The 25,461-nt window shown below is 44.3% G+C and overlaps 1 protein-coding gene across 1 annotated transcript in view; it reads left to right on the plus strand.

Moving 5' to 3' along the window:
- Positions 1 to 8,679: 8,679 nt before the first annotated feature.
- The window catches only part of GFOD1 (Gfo/Idh/MocA-like oxidoreductase domain containing 1), a 112,748-nt gene continuing 95,966 nt past the window's right edge, over positions 8,680 to 25,461 (plus strand). The window contains exon 1 of the mRNA XM_065398935.1: positions 8,680 to 8,940. Within this exon, the coding sequence (XP_065255007.1) occupies positions 8,688 to 8,940 (253 nt within the window). The 5' untranslated portion in view covers positions 8,680 to 8,687. The remainder of the gene's footprint in view (positions 8,941 to 25,461) is intronic.

The following is a 25,461-nucleotide window of genomic DNA, read 5'->3' on the forward strand; positions in this document are numbered from 1 at the left end:
CTAACCCCCCACTTCGGACTAAGGTACGCAAATTCAGCTACGTTAATAACGTAGCTGAATTCGAAGTACCTTAGTCCGAACTTACCGCGGGTCCAGATGCTGCAGGCAGGCTCCCCCGTCGATGCCGCGTACTCCTCTCGCTGAGCTGGAGTACCGGCGTCGACGGCAAGCACTTCCGGGATCGATCCCAGAAGATCGATCGCTTACATCCGGACCAGGAAGTAAGTATAGACGTACCAGACCTCAGTGATTCAGGAGCCAGATTAGTGATCAACATTACAAAAAAGAGCCACAGTAGTGTGACTTCATTGTTTCATTTACTATAGTACTATATATTCATATTTAAACAGTATGACAGGAAAATATTTAGTTTTATATTTATATATATATTTAAAAATGTGACTGACCAAGTATTATTAGTTTATCAACTACAATTGGTTAATAGCATAGTTAAAGCATCCTGATTGGTTAATAACTTAGATTGGTTAATCATTAAATCACACAATGTTTTAATATAATGTGCTGCAAAGAGCCGCAGGAGACACATTAAAGAGCCACTAGCAGCTCCCAAGCCTCAGTCTAAGTATCACTGGTCTACACATACCAAATAGTGTGCAACAACAAGCCCTAAGACACTGGATTATTAAGACACTGATGCTGCAAGGTGCTGAGCCTTTCAGCACTTCTCAGAAGATGCTCTCCACCTTGATTCTTGAAAGTCATAGGCAGAATCAGGAATAGAACCCAGTCTCCTGCTCTAACCACTAGGAAACACTCCCTTCCTGAAAAAGAAGCCATTACTTGCATGACTTAATTTTTGAGTTATAAGGAATCAGTTCTGCCTGGACTCTAACAAAGCACCCTCAGTCCCAAAAGCAGTAGTTCTATCACTTGAGATAAAGGCGAATCTCCATGAGCTGTCATAGGACTGATATAATGGGCTAAATTTATCCTTGATGAAAATACATTTGCTTCAGTGGGTTTATTCCAGGAATGAATTTAACAAATAAATTATTTAGAATAGTGAATTTAACAAATAAACAACTTAGGCCAAACAGTACAAGTCATTTCAGACATGACGACTTCCTTGGAATTGTACTCATGCAGGATCTGGATCTGTCCTTGTAACTTTATTTTGAGTACTCTCTTTCATGCAAACTATTATCCCAAAAAGCTTGACAGAATTAGAAAATACAGTTGCAGAGTTAAATGGCCTGGCATAGTATTACATGCTATAGCACTGTTGGAAAACCTGAAGGGATCACAACTGTGCAGAGATGAATTCTTTGAAAGCACATTACAAAAATTGCTCTGGAATATGAATATGTTAACATGCTGATTATTGGTATATAGCTGCCTAACCTGGCCAGTCTAAGCAGAATTGTTTTCTCGTTTTCTTCTTTTTTGCATGGCACATAAGCAAGAACAATTCTTTATTTTTATTTCTTCAAATCTCTAGCTGCCCATCCAATGCTCTGGGTGCCGATCCCATATATTAAACATCACAACATATACAGAGGACTCCCCATAAATACATCCACCTCAGCCTATACCCTCTTCAACAGCCTTAGAGAGGAGGGGGAAAAGGGGCTTTTCAATGTGCCTGGAAGGTTAATAAATCTGGGCTCTGGTGGGCCAAGGGAGGGCAGCAAGTTCCTAAACTAAGCGATATAAATAACCAAAACAACAACAACAACAACCCAGCAGAACAAAACCCTGCACTGGAACATGGCCAGTCCTCTTTAAAGAAGCAAATAGATGAAACAAAAGAATGTTATCAATTCTTCTGCTCCTGGGGTTGAGTGTCCATTTAGCTCACTCCTCGTGTATTTACAAAAGGTAAAAATGAAATGTGTGCCTAGGCTTTTTGAATCACTGAGGGGTAGGTAAAGAACAGCAGCACTTCCTGTTGTGAAATGTAACTGGTTCTCAGTATTTTGGAAGCCTGGCTTAGCAGGCTGACAACACTGTCCACTCTTTTATGGAACAAGATTTATTTATTTGGAGTAAATTTTGGATCTCTCCTGGCTGCAGTATTTAACATACGTTGCATGTCTGCATTATTTTTTTGGAGTTGCTATATTTTCTGCCTACTCCAAAGTTTCTCGCAGAAGCATCTGGTCCTGGCCACTTTTTGAAACAGGATACTTGATTAGATGGACCTCTGGTCTGATCCAGTCTAGCAATTGCTATGCTCCTATATACAAATGGATTACCACCTAATTTGACTCTTTTAAACATATTTTATATGGGATACCTCATAACTCTTAAAAGCAAGTTAATTTTATTTTACATATTTCAAAGTGTCTAAAAAACTCACAATGCCATACTATCTTCTTCCTAAAGTAACATGACTATAACAGGGTTCAAAAAAGAACTAGATAAGTTCATGGAGGATAGGTCCATCAATAGCTATTACCCAGGATGGATAGGGATGGTATCCCTAGCCTCTGTTTGCCAGAAGCTGGGAATGGGCGACAGGGGATGGATCACATGATGATTACCTGGTCTGTTCATTCCCTCTGGGGCACCTGGCATTGGATACTGTTGGAAGACAGGATACTGGGCTAGATGGACCTTTGGTCTGACCCAGTATGGCTGGTATTATGTTCTTAACTTCTTATCCACAGTGCAAGTAATGCAATGTGATCAATTAAAAACATACTTATTAGCTATATAGCATATTTCATTTTTACACCACTTTACAAACATACAGTGTAACCCCTTTGGGGTTTAGAGAGCATGGCCCCTTTTAAATCTTTTTCCTAGGGGGGAGGGGGAGAGTAAGGAAAAAAAGGAGGGAAACTCCAGGGGGCAGCGCTGGAGCTCCAAGGAGAGGGGGAGGCAGCCTGCAGGCCCTGGAAAAGTGAAGCAGGAGAGAACCTGCCCGAGGCCTGGGAAGGACAGGGCCGATCGGACAGGAGCCAGGAGGAGCACTGTGCCAGGGAGGAATCGCCCGAGAAGGACAGGCCGGAGCTGGACCCAGTATCACGCCTGCCCAGAGCTGCATGGGGCTGTGAGTACTGGGGCTTGTGACTCTGCATTTGGAACAAGGAGGGAGGTTGCTAGATAGTTAAGTGGGGAGGTGGTCGCTCTGTGTGGCTTTGCAGAGAGCAGCAGAAGAGGGCACCGGAGGGGTTTGTTGGGGAAAGTTCACTGGTGCCGAAGATGACCAGGAGCACCCAAAACTCACCACTATATTGAAACTTTGCTCAGGACTCCTGAACTCTGTGTGCAGACACATTGCTCAGTGTCTGCCCTTCCAGACTGTGCTACCACTGGGCCTGTGGGGCCTTGGTTTGGATGCAACCCTGTTCTACTGCTCCCCCTATATTTTCCCTTGTTGTTTTTCTCCTCTCATCCCTCTGTAAATAAATATTTCCCTTGTTATATCCATTGTACTTTTCCTGTGGGTGGGTGTGTTCACTCTGGGGGGGTTGGAACAGGTGCCCCTGGGGTGGAAGGGATTTCTCCTGCTGCATTCCTGCGCGCGCCTTCTCTTGGCCAGAGCTGCCTGCAAAGCAGACTCCATCTTGGCCACAAGGGCGCTAAAGTTACAATAGTATGAGTCATGACATGGTCTAGTGCTTAGGCCCAAAATTAGATTTCACAATTCAGGGCTTCTATGCTACTGATTTACTATGGCCCCGATTCAGCATGGAGCATTTGGAACAACTAAATGGGACTACTCGCATGCTTAAAGGTAGGCAGATGCTTAAATACCTTGCTGAGTTGGGTCCCACATGCTGTCATGCAAGTCATCTAGGCTGACATTTTCAAGTGCCACTAATTCTGAGTACTTCATTTTTGGTGGCTAGCTGGAGACAGGCACTTAAAAACTGAGGGCCCCAAAATGAAGAGACGCTGTTGAAAATTTTGCACTTACTTTCCCTCTCCCTCAGTTTCTCCATCTGTAAAATGGGGGTAATAATACTTATCCACCATTGTAAAATATTGTGAGATCTATGCATAAAACATCATTCTATGTGCTAAGTGGTGTTATTATTCAACCCCTTTTTGTGGACCCGCAGTCCTTTAGTGAAGGGCTCCTAGCTGCACAGCATACAAATGCCTGTACAAGGATTATGTCAATGACTGGGGATTTCAGAGTCACCACTGCTTCCCTATAACGCTACACACTTAAGATGCGTATCTTCTAAAGAATGGCTTCAGACTAATGGAATTGGTATGCTTCAAATGCACATTGAACAGGCTCAGGGAACAAGGGCCAATGGGCTCTGTTTTCTGGGGGAAATTCCCATGGACTTAAGTGGGGCAGGGTCAAGCCTTATTTGAGTCCTCTACTAGCTTATACAGCCTACTTTGCTGCAGAGCTCCCCTTTTCACACTGGGCCGTTTAATACAATAAATGTTAACACAGCTCTTCCTTTTAAATAAAAGTACGAGAACTTTGTGAGCTGTCTCAGTGGAAATGCAGTTAAAGAGACTTGAAATAAAGTGTATGGCTCCTGCCAAGAACAAATTCTCAATAGTCTGAAAAACTGCAAAATGTGTTGGAATCTCATATCTATCTGTATAAACTTGAGCAGCTCAGCTCATGTACCGTTTCTAGTGCAGCACATATGTGTGACTCAATAAGGTTTGAGTGGGAGAACCAGACAGGTCTGAATCACCAAGTTTCCTTATCTCTGAATCACTGTTATCTTCGAGTAAAACAGTTGCAGCTCTCAGAGCTACAGAAGCCCAGTCATGATCATCACAAATTGTAAAATCCAGAAGGAACCAACTGGTTTAAAGAATTTTCACAACCATTTGATGCGTGAGGACCCAGATTTATGTAAAAGGAAATGAGTTAATTCATGTTTTAAATTCTGGGATTTGAAAACTATTCTGGTAGACAGCAAGCTCTGTTACCTGATATCACAGAAGTTATGAATTATTCAGCTTTACTCACTGTTGTTCCAACAGGTGTATGAAAAAGTTGTAGAACCATAGTTATAGAATATCATGGTTGTACAATTGTTGTGAAAATAGATTTAAAATGAACAGAATTTTTAAGTGTAGAGAGATACAAAAGAAATTGCTTCAGACCATTAAGGGCCTGACCCAAATCTTTCATTTGACTTCAGTGGACTTTGGATAGAAGCCTAACAGAATACATGTAGCAATCTTACATCTTAAAGGTCAACTGGAAGCTTTTACCTACCAAGAGGTGACTGAGTTCAAAAGAGTGCCAGGTTCCTGCATTTCTCTTGCAGCAGCTGATTATTCAGGTGCCCATAACAGTTCCTATCTGCAAGGACTGCATGCTTTAGGGATACAGAATGCTGAATAAATCTAATACAAAGAGACCTCTTTGAATATAGGTATTAGAATGTAGGCAGGATTTCTGATTGTACATTCCCTTATGGAAAGTTCCCCTTTCACTTAGGCTAGTAACCTGCCCACTTTGCAGTGAGGTCACAGGCTATATCACTTGGATAGTCCTCCAACACCTTCCTACAATTCCCTCCCTGTGCCCAGAAGGACTGACACATTCTCCCACGATTCATTGGGAAAGAATCATAGAGTGGGTTGACTTACTGCCGCACAAAGAACTATGGATACGTTCCCAAGAGGCCTAGCAACACACATGGGGGAGCCAGCACAGCCGCACCAATGAGGACACCGTAACTCAGATATGGCTTTGTGGTATGGCTGCTCATCTGGACTAGGCTAACTGCAGTGGAGACATACAGTAAGGGTGAGCTTGTTGATAAAGACATGTTAACAAAATAGGAGGTAATGAAATAAAACAACTAGCAAACAAGAAACTTCTCTACAAAGATACAGATATGGTCCCTATTCTGAAGATTTTATAATCTAAACAGATAACATGTAGATCAGGGGTGAAGGATAGGATGAAAGTGACTGAGCGGTGAAGTTAGTACAACATCCTGCTCATTCTATGATTTTTATAAAGTTCCTAGTCCATGTTGGGGGCCGAAGTAATATAAAATATATAATTAATAAATCATAGTTCACTCTCCATTCCCAGTCTATTCCTGTGATTTAGCTACATTCTTGGGTTTATTTTTATACACAGACAAGGACAGTAAGACTAAGAAAAATTTCCAAATTACTCATCTCAGGAACATAATCTATAAATAGTTTTGAGCGTCTGACTGAGGACCCAATACGACCTTGACATTCTAAGGTAAGGTAATGCTGCTGTGGTTATTTGACAAATGGACCTGGATCATGTTTCAATTGTTTTAAGCTCAAGTGTATCAATCTCAGTTTAGTTTGATGGTGCTTAGTTCAAAGGCGCAGAGTGCATAGCAAGCAAGACTGTTTAACTTGTAGTGATCCTCCAGGCTTCTGTTCTTTTTTTCAGTAAAGAAGTCTTTGCCCCCAGATGAGGGCAGAAAAAACAGAATCTCCATGCAGCAGCTGATAAAGGGAATGCTTGCTTCTGATTCTGAATTTAATTTTCATATATTGGTGAGTTATGGTTGCAAAAATGTCCCTGGCACAACTCCAGGAATCTAATGTAGAAAAAAATGTTTTCAATTGCATTGCAATGCAATACATAAAAGCAAAAGGAAATTAGTGAAGAAACGAGAATAATAAAATGGTTTCTTTAGATGGGTTTCATTGTATAGGGGTTAGCAGAGTGGAGAATAAATAGAAAACCAAGGTGACATTGACTGAAAACCAAGGTGACATTGACATGGGCTCAAGGAACTTCCTGACCCTGATTTTTCTCTCAGGTATGATACCATTGAAACTACATTGACCTCAGTGGAGTTACTCTGGATTTACACCAGTGTAAATGAGCAGCACAGAACTGGGTGAGAAATTTTTTGCTCATCCATTCTCCCCGTGGAAGTAGAAGGGGGTTTATCCTGCAAAAGCAGTGGATCTCCAGAGATCTGTACAGATCTTGGTGAATCAACAGAGGTCAAGCCAATTTGTGCATCTGCAGTGGTTCCTGGCTGGCCCTCCCAGACTACCTCTGGCCCTTTGGCAACACTATTCCTGAGTTGTATATCTCTCAACCTGCCAAGGCCTGATGTGGAACACAATGTGTGATAAACACTCAGAATGAGGGGTCAAAAATTATTAATTCAGAATGCTTAAAATGCTGAATAATTCCTTCCTTTTGTGCATATAACTTTCTGTAACCTCAGTTTTCATGATTCCTTATTTTTGATGTAAATAATTTTGAATGATAGAAGTGAGGGGACATCGATATTTGTGTGGGACGCAGGTAACTTTGGGACTAAAATAAGTGATGTCCCTCAAAATGAGGAACATTTAAGAAACATGCTGCCAGGGAAGCCACTGCCAGCTGCTATGGCCAGAACCTCTTGTCAGGAGGGAGCTGCATCATGGTGGGAGAAGAAGGAGATGAAAAAGCCAGCTAGGGCGAAATACAAAATTAAAGTTAGTGAAGAAATGTAATTAGTGTATTTTATTTGTCTTACAAACAGTGTATTTTACTACTAATGTATTTATATCATTCCCTGTATTTATAGGGCTCCCAGTACCCTGGTATCTGGGCCCCCTTTACAAGCTTTAAAGTGGGAGCAGTTAGCATTAGCAAAGCAATCTTCTTTTTATGATGGTACGCCAGAGAAAACTTGAATGAGAGACGTTTCAAAAGGTATCATTAAGATTTTAGATGTCATTGAAAGATGTGCAGCCAAATCCTTCTTTATTAAAGGGAGAGGCTTAAAACCCCCCTGCCTTCTAACAGATGCAAAAGAAGAGAGTCTCCCTCCAGACCTGGCAGCTCTGTATATTCGGTCTCCTATCTCAAGAGGAACAATAAGAACAAAAATAGGTGGGGGAAGAGTTAAAGTGGAGGGAAGGCTGAGTAAGCTCCTAACAAGCCCTGAGCCCCAGGGGAGAGGGTTGCAGCAGCCGGATAGGGGGTGGTGAAAGAGTGAGGGAGGGGAGCGGAACTGAGGAAGCCCAGCCTTTCAGGATCTAGGTACAATAGAAGCCCATCCTTCTGCCTGCGTCTATATCTTCCTGCCCCATGTAGTGCCACCAGCACTCTGCTGCCCCCTGCCAAGGGCATGCCAGCCAATTGGTGCTATTTTTCGATTGCACTGGGAAAGAAACCAGAGTGGTGGCCAATGACATGTGAGCTCTAAAGAGGGCGTTGCAGGAAAGCAGTAGGTGACAGCAAAACTCCTCCTTTTCTCGCAGTGATCAGGAGTGCTCTGTGGTGAACATGGCAGATGCAGATTAAGGTCCAGGCTGCTGCCGCCGCCTCCTCCTCTTCCTCCTCCTCACTATACAACTTGTTGGCTGCCCAGCAATTTCCCGTGTCGCTGGCTGGAGAGGTAGCTGGCCGGGTTCGGGGCTGTGTGTGTGGTGGGGAAGAGAGGCGCCCTGGGCTGTGTGATGATCCGGGTATGGAGGGCAAGCAGGGGGGAGCATCTGGGGCCGCTGCTTTGCTGCTGAGCCGCTCCGGGAGCCGCGGGGCACAGCAGGGACCAGCTGCCAGGCGGCGTGCCGGCCACTGCTGCTGGACTCGGGGGCGGCGTGTCCCCCTTCCCAGGGCGGCGACGGCGGCGGCAGCGCTGGGCTGGGTCTGATCGCTCCTTGCAGTGCCGCTCGCTGCCGCGGCGCTTATCAGCTCAGCGCCCTTCCTCTGCGCGGCAGGCAGGGGAGGACGGCGCACACGGGGGGAAGGGGGGCGCCGAGCCGGCCAGGGGCAGAGAGCAGCAGCCATGCTGCCCGGGGTGGGGGTGTTCGGCACCAGCCTCACCGCCCGGGTCATCATCCCGCTGCTGAAGGACGAGGGCTTCTCGGTCAAAGCGATTTGGGGCCGGACCCAGGAGGAGGCGGAGGAGCTGGCCAAGGAGATGAGCGTCCCCTTCTACACCAGCCGGATAGACGAGGTCTTGCTGCACCAGGACGTGGACCTGGTCTGCATCAACCTGCCGCCACCGCTCACCAGGCAGATCGCGGTCAAAACCCTGGGTGAGTGAGTCCCACCCAGACGCCCTTTCCTCCCTGCGCACGCTGGGAAGACTAGGGCTGCTCGGGAAGCATCTCCGGGGGTCTGGGAGCATGTGCGGGATCCCCATGGCTGGGGATGGGAGGAGCATCTGTGGCCACCCATTGCACTTGTGGAGGTTCCCCGTGGAGCTTTTCCCTGTGCGTAAATAAATCAGTCAATCTAAGGAGAGGGGTGTGTGTGTGAGAGAGAGCGAGCTGGGTTGTGTTAGTGTCCTGTAGGAAGCCCTGCTGGGGAGGCAGCGTTATTGAAGCACTATTTTTGGTATTTTAGGATTACTGAAACTGAGATGATTTAGTGCTAAAATGTGGGATTATGGGTTTTGAGATGTCATCAGTCGTTTGTATCAGACACCTCGTTAAGGCAACATACTGGAAGTTTTTAGGAAGCAGTATTTCCCATCTCTCTTTTTTCAGAGTGTTGAAAGAGTTCACTTTTAAATGCGTGATGTTGAGACTAGTTACTCTGCAACATTATGGGTAGGGCCCTACCAAATTCATGGTCCATTTGGGTCAATTTCACGGTCATAGGATTTTTAAAATTGTAAATTTCATGATTTCAGCTATTTAAATCTGAAATTTTACAGTAGGGATCCTGACTGAAAAAGGAGTTGTGGGCAGGTCGCAAGGTTATTGTGTGTGTGTGTGTGTGGGGGGGGGTTTGCAGTACTGCTACCCTTACTTCTGCGTGGCTGCTGGCAGCGACGCTGACTTCAGAGCTGACCCAGCCAACAGCTGCTGCTCTCCAGCCCCCCAGCTCTGAAAGCAGCGCAGAAGTAAGGGTGGCAATACCATGACCCCCCACCTTGTGACCTCCTGCAACTCCCTTTTGGGTGAGGACCTCCAATTAGAGAAATGCTGGTCTCCCCCGTGAAATTTGTGTAGCATAGGGTAAAAGCACACAAAAGACCAAATTTCAGGGGGGGGGAGATCAGATTTCACGGCCCGTGATGTGTTTTTCATGGCAATTAATTTTGTAGGGCCCTAATTATGCGGTAAAATTCTGGCCCAGTTGACTACAGTAGGAGTTTTGCCATTGACTTCAATAGACCAGGATTTTATCCATGGGGGCCTCATCCTGAGAGGTGATGAATACCCACAAGGCCTGGATGCTTAGCACCTGTCAAGATCAGGCCCTAATAGTGTCTAAAAGGTTAGGTTCAAAATGGGGAAAAACATCTGTTTCATGATAAAAGGGAGAAAATAATCAGGAGTTTTCATATGTGCATAGGGCGGCACCAGAGAAACCGTTCACCATTTACTCTTTGTGTTAAATGACAGCTTAGTACCTTGCACAGTTGGAAGGTTGCGTCTTATACAATAAGCCTAAAAAATAACCTGAGCAGGGCACAAACATCAACAGATGCAAAGCAGCGAAGCAAGCAGGAAACTATGATAATAAAGGAAATATTTTTACACAGGAGCCTTAATCAACATCATATACAAAGAAAGGACTGAAAAATAGGCAAACACTTACAAAAATAATCTTCGGATTTAATTATACTTTAACATGTAAAAACTGTGGCCTAAATTCTGCTTTCATTTACACTAGTGTAAACTGGATTTACCCCATTGACTTCGTGTAGGGTAACCAGATAGCAAGTGTGAAAAATTGGGACAGGGAGTGGGGAGTAATAGGCGCCTATATAAAACAAAGCCCCAAATATCAGGATTTTCCCTATAAAATTGGGACAGCTGATCACCCTAACTTCCTGGCCTCCTATGTAAAGTATTTGTTTTTCTATCGAGGTTGACTTTAGTGGAGTTACTCTCAAATTTACACCGGTGTCACTGAAATCAGAATTTGGCCCTCTAAATGTAAATGAGAGAATGTAAATTAGGGAAAATGTGTTGAGTCATCTTTCTAACTGACAAAGGTATGTTGAGGTAAACAAATCAAATAGTGGCTATTTAGTTTCTTTCTGCAGTTCTGTGGGCTCATTGCCATGGCTATGTATTGCATCATAGTATTACAGTATTACATTGCTACTAGAAAGCATAGTAATACTAAGTTATCATTAGTGATGTTAGTGTCAATGGGCATTTTCAGTCTTTAAAAGAAGGGTTGAGAACCAGCTCTAACAAACTTTAGTTCTCTATTCACAGGCCAGGTATAGTGCAAGTATCTGCAGTGCAAGCTTTGCCACAGTGTTTTAATATCTCTGACCAGAAATGGTTCTTGTCTTTGGGTAAAAGAACCTGATCATTCTTTATAGCAAACCTTTGACTTTTTTCTAGATTGCATATTATTTATGCTTTGCCTGCCAAAGTATGTGTTAATGGTTTTATAATGACAGGTTTCAGAGTAGCATCCGAAGAAGTGGGTTGTAACCCACGAAAGCTTATGCTCTAATAAATTTGTTAGTCTCTAAGGTGCCACAAGTACTCCTGTTATTTTTGGTTTTATAATGTAGATCTAAATGTCCCAGATAATTTAAATTACCATGGAGTTAAAAAGAGAATGTCAAGGTTTTAGACCTCAAATTTGATCTAATATAAAATTGCTAGAATTTGCCTGGGAAAGTCCTGCAAATTCTGAATATCCCCCTGCCCTCCTTAATGTACTACTCCTTTACTAAGACTAGGGTGACCAGACAGCAAGGGTGAAAAATCGGGACAGGGGGTGGGGGGTAATAGGAGCCTATATAAGAAAAAGACCCAAAAATCGGGACTGTCCCTATAAAATCGGGACATCTAGTCACCCTAACTAAGGCCTTTCTCTTACCGCCTGTGCTTGGGTGGACGATGTCTCTACGTTCAACCCCATAGAACAAAATGGGATTCCACACAGGCATGGGGGGGGGTCTGTTGCAGGGTCAGAATCTATGAAATCAAAAAGAAAAACAATAGTTTTGAGTGAACATCATGTTTTGTTCATCTTAGGATATGTGTATGTAGCAGCAATTAACTAGCAAACATTATTTCCAGACCTGTGGTGAAATTATTGATTATGCTGGTTTGGCAAAATAAATTCAGGCTACATTTTCAAAAAGGAAATGATGTTTTCACATTACTGATTGATAGTACCTCTCCCACTCCCAGCTGTCTATGGTCAACTTGCCCTTCTGCCATTCACTATTTGTAAGTATTATTTTTGTATTGCAATTGCAGTGAAATAGGTAAGAAAGAATGCCTATATAGGAGATCCGGGCATGATATAAGATACTGGTGTAACACCGACAAACCCTGGCGGTTGGGATCAAACCTGGAACCTCTAAAGCTAAATGCATGAGCCTCTACTGCATGAGCTAAGGCTGTAGCAGACTTATTAAGTGCTACTTGGTCTTGGGTGCCACTAGAGGGGACAGAACATCACACCCAGGAAGTGTGTGGGTTACACTGGCATGCAATATAAGATGTAAATATTAAAAACATTATTTACAGAAATATCTTTTTATCTATTAGCACTTCCTTCCCTCACTCTTTTCAAAGTGATCTCTTCGAGAGCGGTTTGATTTTAAACTCAGGCATTAGTTCTGCAAAAATGAAAATCCTTGTGGATTCAAATACTGTAAAATGGCTTAGAGAGTAATGACTTTCTTTGAGTCATTGGAGTCTCAATTTTGGAAGGTGGAGTGTAATATTTCTGAAATAAGGTGGTCCATAAATCTTCCCTGAGCTGGTGAAATGGGCTCAAACTTCCACCTCTGCTCAGGGTGCCAGTGTAGCCTGATGGAAATTGTCAGCCACTGTGACAAAGAAAGTAAATGGGTCTCATCTCTTCTTTATTTTTCCCTTTGTTTGTTTCCCTCTTCATGCTTCACCTTTGCCTGGAAGAAACTTTGTGAATTAGTCTGTAACAAGGACTGAAAACAAACAGTGCTGTCCTGGATTATGGCAGTAAAGCCGGAGGGACATAGGAGTTTCTCCAGTATTATTCTATACAGAATTTCATTCTGGTCTATCCTGTTGCTGCTGGAGCTTTGTAATGTGCCTGTAGGGGAGTACACCTTTCTTCTACCCATAGTGTATTTCTGTGTAGCAATAGTTTGTCATGAAACATGGACCTTTCACCTGCAATAGTAGGTTGTTTTGTTTTCAGTATGAAAACTTGGGGAACTGGATGGCAGAAAGCACTGGTTACACAGTATTTCACTGTCCCCTCTAGGACCCTTTTACACTGGGAATTTACAGCACTTTCCCCACTGCTGGTCTGTTTCTGATACAGGTCCTTGAAGATGGCTCTGGTGTAGATGGGTGTGGGTGTCCTTACAACTGTGTTGCTTAACCCCGGTTTAGACAACACAAAGATAAAAATTCTTGTGCCCTATCTTTACCATGCTTCCACCATTTTGATCTGCAGGTGGAACTGCTCCTTGAGCTAGACTGATGGCTGACAAAGGGCTAGTGTGGCCCAGGCCTGAGATGGTTCAGAGCCAGCCTGCTTTAGAAACAGACAAAAAGTTGTTTCAAATCCAGGGCTGTTCAGTGACCTTTGTGAAATGAGTTGGTGGTCTGAGTCCAGTTTCTGTGTGGAAAAAAATAATCAAACTCCATGGGTCTTGGTTCCTATATGTAAAATGGGGATTTTTGTCTGCCTTGTCTGTTTTAATCAGAGGGTCCTGTGGGCAGGGACTGTCCCTTTCTCTTTGCTTGTACACATCTTGCACAATGGAAACCCAGTGTTAGTTGGGGGCCTCTGGACATTAGGCTAATACAAATACCAAATAAAGAAATAAGAAATAATCTCACAATTGGCTTCCCTCTTGAAGAAAGATAGATCAAGGCTTGAATGACCATGGAGGCCCGTTCTAGTATTTAATATGAACTCTGTTCTTTCTCACTGGTCTTGGCAAGCTTGGGGTACTTGTGCCAACTTGTTTTCATGTTCTTTTTCCATGAGCTGGAAGCAATTTGCTCTTCCACTACCTGCCTACAACTGCAATATGAACGCACCCTGGGTATAACACTGGTGCTAATGCAAGGTTAGGAGAGGTGGGGCAGAGCAAGTCTAGACAGAAAGACAATGTGCTTTCAAAACTCGTTAGCATTCAGCACTAGAAGAGTTACCGGTACTGGCAACATGATTTTATCCCTCTGGAAAGAGTTCTAACTTTCCACCCAGTTAAAAATTGTCAATACTTGAATTCTGACAATGTATTAAATATGATATTCCTCAGTCCTTGCTTGAAACTGTTGTGTAGTATTACTGTGTGCTGCTAAACAGCTGCTGCATGACAGCCACTGATGTACCTGAGGTGGCTCCTGGGAAATCCTTGTTAAAATGTCACCTGTAAATTTAAAGGAAAGTTGGGGTCATTTCTCTGTCTCTGCTGGAATTCCCCCACTGTGTGGGTGCTGCTAAACCATTCCTGCCAGAGACAACTTATTCCCAGGGTTCATGTAAATACTTTTAAGGAGCAAATGTTTTGCCTTTGGAATGCATCTAGTGTCAGATATTTTTGAAATACGTCACTGGGGGTTGCCCCCAGCTCCTCTGATAAGGTCTTTGCCTCCTCTCTCATTTCACATTATGCAGATTAAACACTCTGCTATGCTCTAAATATTTACAGTATATTTTTCAGGAATATAGTCTAAACATTATTAAACATTTATATTACAGTAGCACCTAGAGGCCAGCCAGGTCAGGACCTCATTCTGGTACCAAAATACTGGCAGCACGTCTACCCCAGAAGTAGAGGTAACGTCAGTGGTAGTGAAGTGATTCATGGATCTAATCTATAATTAATTTGCACCTTCCTTTATACCCATTTAACCCTGTTAAGCAATTGCATAGTTGTAACTGTGGTAGAACTTGATCCATTGTCTGTAAAAAGGTTTGGAGTCCTTTGGGATGAGAGGCTCTATTAAGGCAAACCGCATAATTATTTATTAATAGCAATGTAATATCTGTCCTGCTATAGTGAGTATAAATGTGGCCCAGCAGCAAGGACACTGAGTAGAATATCTTGTGCTTGGTAAACAGATGACTTTGCAGAATATTAAACTTGAGTTATGTCAATCATATGACAAATGAAAAAGTTAGACAAAAAGCAATTTAAACAGCACATACAGGGTAGTTGTGAGGGTACCCATCTTGCACAAGCCACCTACTAGGAAATCAAAGCAAACAATACATTGGCCATCAGCTGTACATACTCAATACCAGTTGAACAAACAATGTGTATTACAGGAAAAGGTAACCAACTCTTTTAGTGATACGTGGTCCAATCATGCAGTCCTTCCAACTCATCATTATTCAAGCAAACCTCCTACTGGAATACAGCAGGATTGTACCTGTGGTCTTGTCAAGGTTCTGATTTACTCAGGGAAAATACTACTGGATATGATCCATATACAATATAAATCAGTAGCTACAGTCATGAGTTCATAACAACAATGGTAGCCCTGGCTTGTGCTTGAACACCAACAACAATAACCCACTCTCCTCTGTGTCCTCTCCTTTCTGTCCCTCAAATCATGGATACTTCTCTGGATTTCCCACATTGTCCTGTTTTCTCTGTATTTGTCTTTGACATTGTCTACATTACAAAATTTTAGGGGGGAAAACTCCCATTGGTGCTGCTCCAGTTCAGTTGCTCTAGGAGGAACAGCACTAGTGGGAATTCTAGAGTAGACAAGGCTTTGGCATCCTCCACTGTCTGACTCACTTGTTGGTAAAAACATTGGAAGTTGGAGACTTCTCTACATTAGAGAATTACCCCAGTTATAATGGAAGCAGTTGTATTAAACCAATTTAAGTACAGTTAACTGAGTACACTCTAGCCACGCTGAATTGGTTTGAGTTGATGCAGTTTTGTCCAAACTAGTACTGCTCCAAACCATTTAATTTGCAGTGTCCTCTGGGTACCTATCCCACAATTCCGGGCTTAGCTCCCAGAATTCCAAAGGCTTCCGAAGGCTACCAGGGCAGTAGCAGGAAAAATAGTTGCACTGTTTCAGCTAGCTCCCACCCACACTGGCACTAAACCAGTTTAGATGGAAATAATTTTGACTGAAGCAGTTCTTAGAGCTGCAGAGTGTAGGCTGTTCCCACAGATTCAAAGTCCTGTTTTGTACCAGTATAACTATTTTGGTTAAGGGTACGATTTTTTTTTTTATTCAGATAGTTATACTGGTAGAACCCCTTATGTGAACTTAGTTATACCGATATAAAGGTACTGTATACCCATATAGCATATTCCCTTTTCATATGGAAATAACTGTATCCATGCTAGCACTAGGATTGTACTGCTTAACTACACTGGTGCAGCGAAAGTGGTATAACTTGTGTGTAGACAAGGCTTTGTAGAATGCTTAGAAACTGGTTGGTGCACTTGCGTGTATGTGAACTTCATTGTGAAGTCATTCACATCATTGCTAAATCCGTGTAAAACCATACCAAGTCAGAATAGTAGCATATTGCACCACTGTAAATGAAGGCACAAAGTGTTAATAAATTGTATAGTCAATTGCTTCACCATACTTTGGTTCATTATGAAATATACCCAAGAGACCAAGTAAGCAGTGTCAGTCAGATTTATTAGCATGGCACAGGAAAAAGGTTCTATATGATACCAGTCTCCAAAGAGCAATCCTGTGCAGCAAAGTTACATTCACCTTACACATAAGGGGTGCTCCCAAAGTTACACATTTCAGCTGGGATTATTTATGTGATGATGTTACAAGTTACCCCCCTTTACAGATCACTACCCAGTTCCGTAACTTCTTGTTCTGTTCCTTCCTTGTCTTTGTTTTGGATACTAGCATTCCAGTTACTGGTCTATGAAGGTACTTCCCTAGCTTGTACTAAGACATAGTATGAATGTATCTTGATTTTGACAAGTTTCCTATCTACTTATGTCAAATGCTTACTTCAGCAAATCCAAGGAGTTATAGGTTACTTAGCATAAGTGAAGAGGATTACGGTATAGGCCAGTTTAGGCTATATCACTGTTACAATATTTGTGCTTTATGTTATTGGTGCTTAATCCATACTAATATATGTATAGTGCTGATAATATATATATATATTATTAATATGATATATATTTATATGCTAGCCAGCATATATTAGTCAACAAACATAACAGAGGATCAGGCCCAAAGTGTTTTACAAGCATACTAGGACGTTAGATGAATTCTTAGAACAATAAATTTCTCTCATGGAGATAACATATAGCATCATCCCCTCTTTCCCACCATCACGACCACTGGGGTAGCTGAGCAAAGTTACTGCCACCTGTGCTTGCAGTGAAGGCCTTCTCTGTACACTAGCACTTTTTGCATCATTGGTCTAGCATTAGTCCAGCTCCACTGGTGTTAGCAACAGTGGCAGTACTAATGTATACAGGGACAGACATTTTTCCCCATCATCATTACCATTGGCAGAGCTTCATTGGTTGTAGATCAGTGGCGTGAAAAGTCTTAATGCAGATGCATCTGGGAGCCTTGTCTACACTAGGGAATCCTTTCAACACATTCCCACTGTCACAGTTCAGGGCAACTGCACCTGTATTTCCCCCTCGCAGTCCACGAAAGGCACCCACTCTAGGCTCCCAGCTCCCCTGCCATCACTTCTCTTGAGTGGAGACCTGTGTCTCTCTCCTCACTCCTGACTAAGGGCATGGCTACACTTGCAGATGTAGAGTGCTTTGAGTTAAACCAGCCTTCGTAGAGCGCAGTAGGGAAAGCGCTGTAGTCTGTCCACACTGACAGCGCACTGGTGTGGCCATGTTAGCAGCTCTTGCAACGGCCACAGAGAGCAGTGCATTGTGGTAGCTATCCCAGCATGCAAGTGGCTGCAACATGCTTTTCAAATGGGGGTGCGGTGGGGTGATGTGAGACAGGGAGTGTATTGTGTGTATGTGGGGGGAGAGAGTGGGTTTTTGGGGGGCTGAGAGCATGTCAGCATGCTGTCTTGTAAGTTCAGACAGCAGCAGACCTCCTTCCCCCTCCCCCACCGCCTCTCTCTCTCACACACAGCATTCCACAGTAATGGTTGCTTTTCGGAGCAGATAAGCATGCCGGCTGTCAAACGGAGCTTTCAAATGGCATATCTAAAACAATGACAAGAGTGGCCACTTGACTTCAGGGGATTATGGGACGTTTCCAGAGGCCGATCAGAGCGCAGTAATGCAACACCTCGTTCACACTGATGCTGGGGCGCTCCAGCGGGGGCGCATCAAACGTTACTCTACTCACCGAGGTGGAGTACCAGGAGCGCTCTAGCCGCGGAGTCAGAGCGCTCTACGTGTCTTGCCAGTGTGGACGGGTAGTGAGCTAGTGCGCCCGGGGCTCCTTTAAAGCACTGTAACTCACAAGGGTAGCCAAGCACTAAGCAGGCCAGTGTCTGCGCTTTGCTTTCTCTTCAGTGTCTATGAACAGTGTAATTGCCCACAGTTATAAATGACCATACAGCCCTTTCTAAGCAAGCACATTTATTCTTAAAGTGAAAGCATATAACAATAAAAGAACCAACACACATGCTAATAAGCTTACCAGAAATCATCTCCCCAACTCCAACAGGGGCTCTGTTAGAAGTCAGTACTTCAAATCACACCAAGGAGTTTTTTCTGAGGTTACAAGTTCATAACAGCCTCAGTTCAGAACAAGCACACTCATGCATAGGTTAGTCTTTCCTTTATACAGCCTGGGCCTTTGATCTTCAGATTCTAGGAACAGATAATCAGAAGACAATGGTCTCTTCCTTAAACTGTAGTGGCTAAAGCCTGGGTTTTCCTGTAACCAGGGAGGGGTGGAATTTGCACTCACCTCCCCCTAGATATTTCCCAGGAAATCCACTTCACTCAGTGTCCCAAAAGACCTTTCTTCTCTGCCACATTGTTCAATAGAGTCCTTTGATCATCCAGGCCCATAATAATACATAACCTTTGCATTGACTACAATGGATTCCAAAGATACTTAAACTTAATTCAACAAGATTTTTCCAGGATATTGTCACATCTGTCACCAGGGCCGGTGCAAGGATATTTTGCGCCCTAGGCGAAACTTTCCACCTTGTGCCCCCCCCTCCGATGTCCAGCCCCCACCTTCCTACGGCCAAATTCCCCCCAGGGGCCCAGATGTTCACAAAGTGCAGGGGGTACGGGGGGCTGCAAAGAGGGGGGTCGTATGGGGGCTCTTCCAGGGGGTGAAGGTGGCAGAGAGGGGGGTGCATGGGATTGTTGCAGGGGGTGGAGGTGGCCAAGAGGTGGAGGGGGCGGGGATGTAGTGACAGGGAAGAGTTTGCACAGAGGCAAAAGGGGCTCGTTGCAGGGGGTGCAGTGGCAGGGAGGGAGTGGCATAAGGGAGAAGTGGGCAGGAGGGAGTGTGTCGGATATGTCTGTGCCTGGGGTTGTTGCAGGGGGGTGAAGGTGGCAGGGAGGGGTTTGCACAAGGGAGGAGTGGGTAGAAGGGAGATGGCAGGTGGTGGTGGTGGTCCCGAGGTTGATGCAGGGGTGAAGGTGACCGTGGCTGGCTGGGGGAGGTGGGGGTGTTGCTGGGTGGAGGTTGCCCAGAGGCAAAAGTGGCAGGACAGGGTGGGTTGTTGGGGCGGGGGGTGCACAGGGGAGAAGGTAGGTGGTCGGCTGGTGTTGGAGGGGGTGGCGCTGGCTGAGGGAGGGGTGCCCGGGTTGCTCCCACATACACCATTCCCCAGGCCAGGGACTGGACCTGCCCACTCCCTGTGCTCCGCAGGCCCGTGCGGCTCCCTGCGGCCCGGCTAGGTACCTTGCAGGCGGAGTAGACACCCAGCTTCTCCGCCCGAAGAGCAGAGTGCAGCTGCGCCTTCTTCCCCGCGCTGTGGGCCGGGCTTTCCGCTGCCCCGGGGCTCTGAGCGACAGCACAGGCAGCCAGCCACCCCCGTGCCCGAGCCTGCTGCCGCCGCCGCTGAGAACCCTGGGGGTGGCAGGGAGCCCGACTCGGCCCGCGGCGCAGGGAAGAAGGCGCAACTGCTAGCGCTAGACCCTCCCCTTCCCCGCTCCGCCACCGGCTGCTCCCCCGGGGGGAGGGACTGGCCGTGCCGCAGGCAGCCCCTCTAGAGCCGGGAGGCGGGGAGCAGCGGCAGCCTTGTGCTCCGCTGTTTAAAAAAAATGTTTGGGGCACCGCTTTTTGGCACCCCCAACCACTTGGCGCCCTAGGCGGCAGCCTAGTCCGCCTCGTGGTTGCACCAGCCCTGTCTGTCACACCCACCATTGCTAACACTGGATTAGCAGCATTGGGAGCCATAGGGCTAGTCTACACTGGCAGCCCTTTAACGTGACTTGCTCTCCCAGAACTCTAAAAAACCCACCTCCACGAGAAGCGTAGCTCCCAGTGCTTGGGCACTGTCTACACTGGTGCTTTACAGCGCTGAAACTTGCTGCACTCAGGGGAGTGTTTTTTCACACCCCTGAGCGAGAAAGTTGCAGTGCTGTAAATTGCCGGTGTAGACAAGCCATAGTTTAGCTGGCTCTCTGACTTGTTCTGAATGGGTTTATTTGACATGGTGCTGAGAATGGCTACTAGAGCCAGACAGCACCATTGAGAGCCCCAGTGTAGATGGGCCGGCTAATACAGATTCAACTGAACTGATGACAACTCTGGTATCTTACAAAACATTTCTACCTTAGTGTGGACAAGGCTTTAGGAATCACGGGAAACAGTGATTAGCTAAATTGGGGCAAACCATGACTTGCCCTTGTCTACTCGTAGGGCCACTGATGGTGATTTGTACCAGTTCCTGAATCAGGTAATATTGTGCATAGACAAGGCCTTCCACTGTAAGCTCTTTAGGCAGGGATCTCCTTTATCTGCACGTCTTCTACAAGTTTGAGCACATGGTCAGCGCTAAGCAAAATAAATAGCAACAATACAGTATAATGCACCTTTATTTTGTAAATCCTTTTTCATACAAGCTGTATCTCAAAGTGTTTTATTAGTTAGTACTATTAAAATTATAAGAGAGGTTGTTCTCAGTTCTGTTATTCAACAAATCCCAAGGCTCTGTTTACACACAAACTACATTGGCATAGTTAAAGCGGCACAATCCCAATCATGTGGGCACAGTTATACTTGTCTAAAAATGCTTACAATAGTTTATTCTTATATGGGAAGGGGAATAAGTTCTATTGGTAAAAAGGCACCTTATTCTGGTATAATTGAGTCCTCTCTAGGGGTTGTACTGATTTAATTGTTTTGATTAAAAATACAAATCACCTCCTCCCCCAATAACATAGTTATACTGGTATAAAAACTATGTATAGACCAGGCTTTAGTTTACCCAGATATTTATCTTGCTTGCATGGTCTTCTGCCTTCATTCTGAATTTGTGGCCAGTCCTCACACCCATTGTAATGTTAAATTCGCTGACTCTACTTCAGAAGTTTACCTCAAAGGATTTTTTCTTCATGTTTTGGCGCTGGTGGGCCCCAGTGGTACAGATAAAGGACAATACATTGTATTTATGTAAGAACTCTGTAGATAAAGTACTTGTGCTGTGCCTCTGATTTTAGGTTTTGGAAGAATTCTAAGCAGCAGCGTAATTAAGGAGGAATGTGTAGATAAATTAAACCAATGACAATCCTTTTGAAAAGTAAACTTTCAAGATTTACAAGCTCCCTGCTATTGTCACTTCTAGCTTTCTTCCTTTTGAAAGCACTTTGACTCTTTAGAGTGGGAGATGTTGTATAACATAGAGGATTGCTTTGACTTGGTGGACATCCACTGATGTAGCTGGCCCAGTGCAGCCCAGATAAACCTCTATGACCTGTAATTTGCATGGGTGCTGTTTACTACTGCTTGGAACTCAGGTAAATTGCACTGGTGCAAATGGAAGTTTATTGCAGTTTTTTATCCCATATGTCTTAGGGATTTCCCCCTGGGTACCACTGCCTGAAAATCAGGACAAATCCTTGTTGTAAATAAGGCTGGTATTTTCCATTAAATGCTTTAGATTCCAGCTCATCTGTATAGCCAAGACCATTTAGTGTCATCAGTTTGCCACTATATTAACCAGGATTTGAAGACAAGTGATCTGGGTTTCTTTGAGCTGAGGATGAAATCACCACAGCAGAAGCATGTTTCCTACTTTATTATTCATGTTTCAGTAGCTCCTAGGAGTCAGCAATCAAAGATCATAGTCCCACTGTAGTAGACACTGTGCACACTTATAACAAAAAGATAGTTCTTACTCCAAAGAGCTTCCAGTCTCAGGTCTACAACATGTTTTATTGATTTAACCAAATTGGTGCAACTCCCTTGTGTTGACACTCTTAAAGTGGTTTAAGGCCTGGTCTGCACAGATTTGTGTCCATATAATTACGTTGGCTAGGGGTGTGGTGTTTTTCTCATCATAATAGTTATAGCGGTACAACCTATGGTGTGGGTGCAGTTATCTTGGTATAATGCCTTATACTGGTATAGCGTATTCCCCTTCCCATATGGGAATACGCTATACCAGTATAAACATGTTTATCTAGTGGGGGAAATAGGGTTGTATTGCTTAAGTATACTAGTATAGTTACAGAGCAGTGCAAATTATATGTATAGACAAGGCCTAACAGTGCATTATATTGATTTAGATAAATCAGGCAAGTTGATATTAAGTGGTCTCAGATGTATATTGATTGAGATTTTTAATGTATTAAATTAGAAAATTAAACTCAGCTCCAGGGTGGTTAATTTGACATTTCACTAGCCCTGACCTCGCCTAGCTAAGCTAAATAAAATCATCTTAAAAAACACAGTTCTGTTACTTTATTGTGATTTATAGAGCCATTTAAATAAGTGAGGTTATTCTGTTTCTTTCATCTTCTACTCCAGATCAGATCTTCCTTCTAACCGAAGTATCATCCAGGTACAGCTGACTTTTTCTTTTCACCTGCATCTACACAGTCTGTTAACTAGTTGTAGTGAGTCTTCAACCCATATGCCCCCCATTACCATAGCATCTGAGTACCCCACAGTCTTTAATGCATGTGTCCTCACAACATCCGTGTGGTAGGAAATTGCTATTATCCCCTTTTCACAGATGGAAAACTGAGGCAGAGAGACTAATTGACTTCCTCAAGGCAGAGCAGGGGATTGAACAGCTCCCATGTCCTAGGCTAGCGCCCTAACCACTGGACTTCTAAGTTTAAAACAAGATTGATGACCAAATTAATTCCTGATGTAATTCCATTGATTGCAGTGACTCCCTTTTTTGTGCAAATAATATTTGAATAGGAAGATAATAAAAAAAATCTGTTTACATTATGCAAATAATGTACTGACTTTACATTGTCTCAACCTTGTCTTTCCCCAATCCCTCCCCACCATTGTCAGATGTCAAACAATCCCCCACACCTAGTGTCTAATGAACATTTTGGAGAAAGGATGTCCTTGTTATACATTCAACAACCTGTAAGTTGCAACCTGTCCCTGTAGCCACTCTGGTGAGTGGATCCAACCACAAAATCCCATATACTTCTAAGCCGTCTGGGTAGTAACTGGTCACTGTTCCCATCTCTGGGTCTCTCAGGCACATTCCCATGTCTGACTCCATTCTTGGAAAGTTGGCAGCCCTACTGCCCACTTGCACAAAACTGAACACCCTTGCCCCGCCCCTCCTCCAAGGCCCCACCCCTGCCCCCCCACTCACTCCATCCCATCTCCCTCTGTCACTCGCTCTCCCCACCCTCACTCACTTGCTCATTTTCACTGGGCTGGCTCAGGGGGTTGGGATGCAAGAGTGGGTGAGGGCTCTGGCTGGGGGTGTGGGCTCTGGGTTGGGGCCGGGCCAGAAATGAGGAGTTCAGGGTGCGGGAGGGGGCTCTGGGCTAAAGCAGTGGGTTGCAATGCAAGAGAGGGTGAGGGCTCAGTCTGGGGGTGAAGTCTCTGGGGTGGAGCCAGGGATGAGAGGTTAGGAGTGTAGGAGGGGGCTCTGGGCTGGGGCTGAGGGGTTCAGAGTGCAGGAAGGGGCTCTGGGCTGGAGCAGCGGGTTGGGGTGCGGATGGGTGTGAGGGCTCTGGGAGCACCTAGGACTAGATGCTGGGAAAGCAGACACTGGAAGGAAAAAAAAAAGCCAAGAAACTGACAACCTGCACCTGCTAATTATGAGCTTAGAACTGACTCAAGGGGCCTTGTTTCTGCTTGGGCCCCATTGGTGCTTTTTATAGCTGTACTTCTAGGTGATTGAATTTGCTCTGGTTTATCATGTGTGCCACATTTTGGACACAATTCTGCAACTGGATCCACCTTGGTGGAAGGAACCACATCCAACTCATTCTCACCCACACGGATCCAGTTGGAGAATTGGGGCTTAAGATTATAAACTCCTTGGAGAAGGGACTGTGACTTCCTTTATGTTTGTACAGCACCGAGCACACACAGATGACACTCAGCAAATGACAGTGAGGAGGGTTATTACATCAGATCAGGATTAAACAAAGACTGTGAATGGCTATCCAACTACAGAAGCAGTTTCTCCTCCCTTGGTGTTCACACCTCAACTGATAGCAGAGCACCTCACCCTCCCTGATTGAACTAACCTCGTTATCTCCATACTGATTTATACCTGCCTCTGGAGATTTCCATTACTTGCATCTGAAGAAGTGAGGTTCTTACCCACGAAAGCTTATGCTCCCAATACTTCTGTTAGTCTTAAAGGTGCCACAGGACCCTCTGTTGCTTTTTACAGATTCAGACTAACACGGCTACCCCTCTGATACTGAACATATGTAGCACATAGGCATGAGCAGGTGCTAACCAGAGAAAAATCAAAACATGCTCCCGGCCCTGAGGATTTTACAAGCCAGGTGAATTAATGTGACTTAATGAATGCTGCTAATAAGAGCAAACCATTATTTGACACTGGGAATAAAATTCTCTTCTCATCTGTTACTGTGCCACTTTTTAAGTGCTGGATAAAACTTGATGCCTTGAATCCCACATTAGCAGCATACACACTTTGAGTCCAGCAGACAGAAAAAAGGTAATTGTTTTGTTTTGTATTTTTATGTTTTCCATGGCTTATAACAGCAGTAAGGACCTCTGAATCTGGCACTTCCTTGCAGTGGATTGTTGGCAGCCTTCAGTGCCTCCAGCTGATCATTAGTTGCCAGGAAGTGCCAAAAAGAGAGGTCATTATTGTATTAATGAGAATCCCTGGAGTGTTAGCCTTCACATGCATAAAAAAAGCTTTATTCAGACCAACTTTCAAAACTGCACACTTACAGTGGAGTCAAACAAGAGCAGACAATGAACAAAATAGTTATCAAATGACATTGCTTAAAGCTATAAAGTGAATTAAAAAACGAGGACAAACTCATATCTATCCCAAAACTAAGGTGAAAAACATCTATCTAAAAGTGCCTGGAAATTCCCTCCTCCCTCAGTCCATAAGCAACATAATTCTACAGTTTATATAGTGAGAAAGAAAATAACTTAGGCCTTGTCTACACTGCCACTTTACAGCGCTGCAACTTCCTCGAGGGGGGCTGGTGCCATGGCTACATAGCCACGTTAAAGCTAGTGAAGACATACCCTTAGGGAACAGCTGGAAAGTGCTCACCTGATATCAACAAT

This window comes from Emys orbicularis, chromosome 2, assembly GCF_028017835.1.
Source record: "Emys orbicularis isolate rEmyOrb1 chromosome 2, rEmyOrb1.hap1, whole genome shotgun sequence".
Lineage (NCBI taxonomy): Eukaryota > Metazoa > Chordata > Testudines > Emydidae > Emys > Emys orbicularis.